At 57.7% G+C, this 7,792-nt stretch overlaps 1 protein-coding gene across 1 annotated transcript; it reads right to left on the reverse strand.

Annotated features, from left to right (window-relative positions):
- Positions 1 to 1,003: 1,003 nt before the first annotated feature.
- Positions 1,004 to 7,286, reverse strand: CPXM1 (carboxypeptidase X, M14 family member 1). The gene is made up of 14 exons (XM_060032857.1): positions 7,066 to 7,286; positions 5,612 to 5,773; positions 5,315 to 5,424; positions 5,068 to 5,207; positions 4,872 to 4,962; positions 4,096 to 4,246; positions 3,923 to 4,011; positions 3,472 to 3,595; positions 3,188 to 3,384; positions 2,921 to 3,100; positions 2,539 to 2,836; positions 2,226 to 2,365; positions 1,470 to 1,572; positions 1,004 to 1,368 (listed from the first exon to the last, which is right to left on the reverse strand). The coding sequence occupies exons 1-14, from the start codon at positions 7,235 to 7,237 to the stop codon at positions 1,130 to 1,132; spliced, it is 2,196 nt and encodes a 731-aa protein (XP_059888840.1). The 5' UTR covers positions 7,238 to 7,286; the 3' UTR covers positions 1,004 to 1,129.
- Positions 7,287 to 7,792: the final 506 nt, after the last annotated feature.

The raw sequence follows: 7,792 nt of genomic DNA on the forward strand, positions 1-7,792 counted from the left end.
TGGCTGCATTGGGTCTTCGTTGTTGCGTGCGGGCTTTCTCTAGCTGTGTCCTCCGGCTTCTCATTGCAGTGGCTTCTCTTGTTGTGGAGCATGGGCTCCAGGCGTGCAGGCTTCAGTAGTTGTCGTGCATTGGCTCAGTAGCTGTGGCTTGCGGGCCCTAGAGCACAGGCTCAGTAGTTGTAGCGCCCGGGCCTAGCTGCTCTGCAGCATGTGGGATCTTCCCAGACCAGGGCTTGAACCTGTGTCCCCTGCATTGGCAGGTGGATTCTCAACCGCTGCACCACCAGGGAAGCCCTCTTCCAACACCTTTATACCCAATGTCCAACATTAAATTCCCCTCTTCTTGAAATATCTAGAGTGGGTTATTTTCGTGGCAAGATACTGACGGACACATAACTTCCCCTTCAATCTGAAAGAAATGAATCGAATGCTGTCATTTACCAACACTCTCCAAAATGGCTGGTGAAGCAAACCCAAATGCTCTCAGCTGTTCTCTCTGGTTTTCTCCTTGGAGCTGTCCCTGTCCACACCCCGACACCATACCCACCTCCCACCTAAACTTCGAGAACCGTCACCTCTATTGCATCCGGACTGACCCGCAGCACTGTATTTCACTCCCATGTGTACACCTCCCCGGTCTCTGCTCCCACAGCAGCCAGCCTCCACCTTGGCACGCTTGTCCCCTCTTGACTGGGAGCCCCAGGAGGTTGATGGGCACTGTTTATCCTTGACTCCTTGCATGCTTGGCACTGAGCAGGTGCTTACAGAATGTTTCACATCACCAAGTGGTGTCTGCCGCAGAAGTTGATGGGTTGAAGAGTTGCTCTGTCAAGCCCTGGTTCAGGAAGAACCCAGGTGGGATCCTCTTTCCACACTATTTTTCCAGAAGTCGACTGATGAGAGTATACAAGTGTGTGCAGAATAGGATCGGGGAAGCTGAGGCCTGGCCCAGCTGGAGGACCTGGGACATAGAGACCACAGGAATATTGGCTGAGGTGCCAAATAGCTTTAATGAGCCTGAGCATCTTTCCCCCTACTTTGTCCCTCCCTCCCAACTCTCCGTGCCCCCTCCTTCAGTTCTGGACAGGTCCAGCCTGCCCAAGGCTCTGGGGCTCTTCGGCTAGAGGTGTTAATTCTGTCCCCTCAGTCGCTCCAGCCGCCTCCGAAGGTCCGGGGGCACCTTGGCCCCAGCTGCCAGCAGCTCTCGAAGTCTCTGTTTGGGAGTCTTGGTGAGGTGGAAATTGCAGGGCACAGGGCCCTCTTCAAAGGTGACCCGGCAGTTCCGAGTCGCTGCGTGGTAGCCCTCAGCACTGGCAGTCACCACATAGTCCCCTGGGGTCAGCAGGCGCCAATAATCCCCGCCCCATGCTGAGAGGAGTGAAAGGCAAGATCAGAGTCCAGTGGTCCTCAGCTTCTGACCCAGCTAAAGCCTCCCACACCTCCCCCCATCCCCTCCCCCACACACCCACCCGTTGTTACATCATGGTTAATCCCATCCACGGCAATGACAGCATCAGCAATCCCAATCTCCGTGTCCTTGTCCCTCACAACTCCGGCAATGCCCATGCGCACCTGTGTGGGAAAAGGTTATCAAAACCCCTTTCCTTCTGTGTGAAAATGTGGACTTCAGTTCATTTTCTGGCTCTGTTTCCCACAAATTTGATAGAGGTGGTGCGTCTACTCTGTTTCTACGTGACAATACTCTGGTAAAAATATCTCCTTATTGACAAATTGCATCTGGATTGGGAGAACTATAAACGCCTGGCAGGAGGGCATATCTATGGGCTTTCCCGAGTTCAGTGACTCTTGTTATTGGCCTTGTGTTTTAGAACTCTTGGAAACTATACTTACGGAGTCATTCCAAGGGACATGAGTTCTGTGAAAAGTGAAGTGTCTATGCCAGGGCATTTCCTGCACTTGCAAAATCGGACTCTTTTCTGAGAACAGCTCTGGGTCAGCTCTATGGACAATTGCCTGGACTGCTGTCAGGTCTATTCCCACCTGCTAACAATGTCTTACGCCACCCCGCTGGCAAACCGTGATTCCTGTCCTGTATCCCTCCAAGTCAATCTGATGCTGAGTGAGTGTGACCCATGGCACCTGTGAGTCAGAATGCTCAGCCTGACCTTAGGCTCAGCTCCCTATTGGGAGTTGCATCAACATGGAGAAGAGACCAGTCAGGAGTGACTCGGGCAGGCTGGGCACAGGGGGGATTCAGGTCCGACCTGTTCCAGGTAGGTGAGAAGGGCATCTTTGTTGTTCTCCCACTCCTGGCGCAGCTCGTTCTCGTGAGGAAACTTGTCACAGGACAGCTCCACAGTGACCTCAAAGCAGTTGGTGTGTAGGTAGCTGAAGTCATTCATGCCTAGGGGTACCGCAGACACTGGAGCCTAAAGGGGCGGGATGGGAGCCCTGCCCTCCTGGTGCCCTCCTCTGGGACACATTCCTGGTGACAGTTGACACCAGTGGTTATGTGAGAGCAGACTGTCTTACTGGGCAGTTATGGGGACGGAGCTAACCCCACCCTTGGGCACATACTCCCAGGAACTGTGTGCCAGTCAGCCCCGTTGATGATGTTGCCATACGAGGAGAAGTCCTGGCTGTGGCAGGGTCGGCGATCTGGGTCCTGCATTGCCCAATTAGTGCCAGCATAGACAGTGCTGAGCCAGCGAAACACTGCCTCATCTGGGGTGGGCGTGAGTTCACGGGCGGCCCACGGAGTCCGAGTCATGTCGAAGGGGTAGGACACCACGAGCTCACCCCCGTGGAGGTTGGCACTTAGCACAAAAGGGATCCGTTCCATCCACTTGATCACTGCCCGCGTTTCAGGAGCCACCTGGACAAGGGCAGGTCAGGGGGGTGGGAGACAGAGACAAAGGCCCCTAGGGTGGCCCTCCACCACTGCCCCCAGAATACTCACAGTGGCATTGGGCAGGGTGTAGTAAGTAGGCAGTGGCAGGTGATGGTTGGGGACAGTGTCAGGCACCAGCCCATCATCCTCTGCTTCCCACAGTGGTGTGTTGAGGTCAGCAAAATTATGGTTAAGGTCAATGCCCTGATGGTTCCAGCGGCCCTCTGCCCAGCCCACCAGCTCCGAGCCCTGCCAGGGACGAAGTCTGTTCAAGCCGAGCAGGCTCCAGGCACCACAACGGAAGGAGCAGGCTGGCCCTCGTGCCAAGTGGCCTACCCGGCGGAAGGCAGTCTCATAGCCGTCAGGGTTCATGGAGGGCAGCAGGTGAATGCGCGTCTCGGTGAGCAGCCGGGTCACCCGCGGGTCCCCTCTCAGGAACTCACGGCACAGGAACTGCATTAGGAGCAGGAGCAACTCCCGCCCCAGGGCCTCATTCCCATGCATGCCGGCCACGTAGCGCACCTCAGGCTCTCCTGGGAGCACACAGGTGCTCGCAACTGGCTCGTGCCCCTGTCCCTCCCCGCCACTGTGCCCACCTCTCCCACCCCACCTGCCAGTACCCAGCTCATGCTCCCCAGGCTGGTCCGACATTTCCATCACATACAGCTTCAGGCCCTGATGGCTCTTCCCGATGCTGTAGACGCGGGTGATGTTGGGGCACTGCTCGTTCACCTGCTTCATCAGCTGGGGGGTGGAGTGCACCTCCCATGGTGCAGGGCATGGGAGGATCAGACCCAGGGGTCAGACCACATGTGGCCACGGAAGGACTTCAAAAGCTTGTGGTGGCCCATACAGATGGGGACACCATGGCACAGTACAGGAGTGGGCAGCAGCAGACCAGAAGGAAGGGTCAGAATAAGGGAGGCGCCATAACAAGGGAAATGGGGGCAGTTTAGGGGTCAACAGGAGGGTGAGATGAGGGTGGACATGAGGGCAATCATGTCCAGTTATGCCCTGGTAGGCGGAGGACCTGAGATGGGCAGATCCTCCCACCTGGGTCATAGTGGTTACCTTCCTCATGGCTTTATAATCATGATGCCGGAAGTCCAGTGTGTCGGAGGATCCCAGCACAGGGACCTCAGGGAACAGACCATTAGGATCTGGTAGAGGATGAGTTCGCAATAAAGGGGGAGTTCCCAGTGGAGGGTGCGCCCTGCCCATCCAACCCTTGTCTTATAGCCCACCTGAGACTGGGCAGGCCAGGATCTCTGCCCGGAGGCAGGATGCACCTCCCTGGAGCCAGGTCTGGGGCAGCAGGCGAATGAAACGGGCCACCTGCGGCTCAGGCAGGAGGTTCAGCACGGGTGTCTCTGGGTCCGAATTGGCAGGAAATACCTGGGGGCATCAAGTTCTTTGTAAGGGTGGCTTGAACCGCAGCAGCCAGCCTGGCGGAGGGCCCAGGGAAGGAGCTCAGGCCGCTGAGCTCACTGAAAAATCCACCCCGGTAGGCTCAGCTGGAGACTTGCCCACTATGTCAAACACAGACCGCTGCCCACAGCCTTTGCCAGCAGGCAGCCCTAGGCAGCCACGCTTTCCGTTTTGGTCACAGCTCATTAGACCAATATGGCCATGTGACTCAGGAGCAGCCAATCCTGGAGGTGGCCAGGACCCCACACTGTAGCCTGGGGTAAAAAGGGGTCATTGAGATGGGGAAGCCAGAGCTATGAGGAGTTGAGAAGTGATGCAAGGACCAGGGGCCCATCACCAGAAAGGGTGTTCCAGCAGGAGGCTGTGGCATGGAGAAAGGATTTGGGGAGGATACAGGCATCCAAAGCAGCCTGCCTCCCAAGGCTGTCTGCTGGGTGCCACCCATCCTGACAACAACTCCCCTTCTCCTGGGATGCCCAAGTGGACACTGTTCCTTGTCCTCAGAGGAGCCCCAGCCCAGCCCAGCACCCTACAGTGGGCCAGGAGCCCAACTCTCAGCATAGAGGGCCCCAGCCACCATGGGACCTCTCACCGCGTCCATCCCACTGCTGCGATTCTTACTCCCCCACCAGGTAAGACTGTCATTGCTGAACTGGACCTTGTATGATGTGACCCAGTCATACCTGGCAGGAAAGATGGGTAGAGATGATGGGTGGCTCCCAGGACTCCCACCCCAGTCCTCCTGAGTCTGCCCATGACTTCCCTGGTCTGGAGATATCCTGCCTCACCTCCAGATGGAGTTCCTGCCCTGTGTGATAATGCCTGAGAAGCGGGTGGGGTGCCTAGCATCCACCTGAAGCCAGGGCTCGGCATCCTGCTGCTCGGCACACCAGGCACCATCAAAAAGGTCACCATCCTCGAGGCCTGACTGTGGGCACAGGACATAGTCATCAGAACCAGGTAGGCAGTATGGGGTAAGCCTTAACCGAAGGTGGGAGGGGCACGTAAGGAGGTCCTAGGGGTTGCCTTGCTGACCTGGATGTTGAGCCGTCCTCGGTGCGGTCCAAGACCAAAGGACTGGCTGCTAGATGCATCAAGCTGGTTATCTGAAACTCGCAGGGACTCCAGGCCCAAAGGGGGACAGTCTGGGACAGGGACAGAGCAGTAAAATGGGACCAGAGAAAGAGTGGTCAGGGCACACAGGAAGCTGAGCCTAAGCTTGCCAGTGTGTTGGACAGGCTGGGAGCATGTCTATGCCCAGGGGACCAAGAGCTACATTAGTTTGTGCCCCAGAGACTGCAAGTCTGGGCAGGGCCCCTGGAACGGTGGTACCTGGTTCTTGCTTCTCGGGGAGGTCAAGGGTCCTTGCGGGGCTGGTGGTCACTGAAGCCCTGGCAGTCACCGGGGGTCTGGGGGGAATTAGCTTCTTTCGCTTCTTCATGATGATCTTTTTCTTCTTGATGACTCGAATCCGGACATGCTGTTCTGAGGTCCCTGGGGACCAAGGAGGCAGAGCACCAGGGAAGGAAAGGATGACACAAAACCCCAGATGGAGAGGTCTGCCAGCCCAAGAAAGCCTGCAAGTCCACAACAGGCCCCACCACACATATCCAAGAACCTTGGCATGGACTTAAAGGCCCACAGTCTGACCCCCAACCTACCTCTCCAGCCACTTCCTTGATTCCTTCTCCCCTCTGACGGCTTGGCCCTCACCAATAGAGAGCTACACTGCCACTAGGAACTATCTGCTTACTCCAAAGAGCTGAATTTGGTTTTTTAACTCCTTCTTTGCCCGGCTGTCCCTTTCCCTGTCATCCACCACCTTTGATTTTATTGCCTAATTCCCATTCTTCCTTTGCATCCCAGCCCAGATACACTTCAAGGAGCCTTCCTTAGCTCCAGACTCGGTCTCATGCCCCAAAGCCTCTGTACCACCTCCATCATTATGTTTGCCGTCTGAGCTGAGATGTCCTGTCCTCAAATCCATGTCTGCCCGGGTGCTCAGGCCTTCCAGAGCTGGACCCCTGCCCTGCCTGCCCTTCAGTACAAAGTATTCATTGCACAGGGCAGGTGCCACTAGTTCCCCACCCAGCCTAGCTCCACAGATGCCCCTAGAACATGCTGTACATTTTTGTGTTAGGTGCCCTGTGCCTTTGCACTGACTGTTTCCTTCTTGGCTGCCCTCCTCTTCAGCTCTTCCTAATTCAGAGATACCCTTCAGGACCAGTTCCACTTGCCTCTCCCAAGAAGCCCTCCTAGGCTGCCAATCTCCTTGCTTTCCTCCTCTCTTACTCCCACATCTGAAAAGGTGGGAAGTCAGGCAGCCTTCCCCCTCCCTTCCCCAGGCAGTGCCGCGTTCCTCCTGGCAGAGAGCTCTTCTTCCCTTCCTCAGTTCTTTCCTTCCAGGCCCTGCCCTCAGTCTTGCTCTGCACCCTCCTCCTTTGTCTGCACCTCTTTCTCCCCTCCTCCGGGCTCTGGTCTCAGTTTCCTCATCTGTGAAAAGGGAAAGTTTGGGGCTGGAAGAGATAGCATCCAACTGGTTCCTGTCCCAGGACTGCTGACTTGGTTTGGCAGGGAACTGGGGCTGCTGACTCAGCAGCCATTGTACCGGGCAGGGAGTGTGTGTGCGTGGGGAAGGGTCGCCACACAGGCGCTGGGCACGGAGTGTGGCGTGTGTGGCGTGTGTGTGGTGTGTGTGCGCGTGCTGGGGAGGGGTCGCCACACGGAGGGCAGAGGAGTGGGACAACCGGCCCGCGGAAGAAGCGGGCCGTGGGTCGGAAGCTCACCGTTCTTGTTCCCTGCGGACAGCTCTGCCTGGCTGCTACGCGGGGCCAGGGTCGAGACCGGGGCCTCGGTGGTCGCGGGCGACGCCAGGCCCAGCACCGAGGCGCCGGACGCCCCCAGACTCAACCCGACGGCAGGCGCGAAGGTGGCCAAGGCGAGCAGGAGACCCCACATGGCTGGGTCCAAAGCGAGGACACGCGCTGGGCCCGCGATGGCCGGTGGGTTCGCCTCTTCCTGCTGGGGCTCGGGAGCCCCCCGCCCCTTCCTGCCGCCGCCGCACTCCCCCTGCGGCCTTCGACACGCCCACAGCCCGCTAGTTGGCCTCGGACCCTGGAGCCGAGGGGTAGGCAGGGGAGGGGAGAGGAAGGAGCGGGGAGGGGCCAGGGCTGCAGCCCAGGGTCTCCGCACCCGCCGACCCTCCCCCTCCCTCTCTGCCCCGCGCCCCAGCCCCCTGCACCTAACCACATATTATCCTCTCTCGGCAAAGACCCTGCACCCTGGATTCCACGCGATCCTGTGCGCCTGTCCCACAGTGGGCACTTACTGTGTACCATGCCCCGTGCCAGGCGCTTTACCCGTGGCCTCTCAGACAAATCTCATCTTACAAACTGGTAAACTGAGGCTCAGGGTGGCTAACTGACTTAGCCTAGGTAGCGAAGCCGAGAACTTTGGGGAGGAAACTACAAACCGAGAGGGAAATCTATCCAGTCAGAACCCCCTGCCAGGACG

This window comes from Delphinus delphis, chromosome 15 (assembly GCF_949987515.2).
Source record: "Delphinus delphis chromosome 15, mDelDel1.2, whole genome shotgun sequence".
Taxonomy (NCBI): Eukaryota; Metazoa; Chordata; class Mammalia; order Artiodactyla; family Delphinidae; genus Delphinus; species Delphinus delphis.

Coding starts and splice junctions, on each gene's coding strand:
- CPXM1 (XM_060032857.1), bottom strand. CDS start 7,237: ATGTGGGGTCTCCTGCTCGCCTTGGCCACCTTCGCGCCTGCCGTCGGG. Junction 5,425..5,611: donor CCCCGAGAAGCAAGAACCAG/GTACCACCGTTC, acceptor TCCCTGTCCCAG/ACTGTCCCCCTTTGGGCCTG. Junction 2,366..2,538: donor CTGGCACACAGTTCCTGGGA/GTATGTGCCCAA, acceptor CGGTACCCCTAG/GCATGAATGACTTCAGCTAC.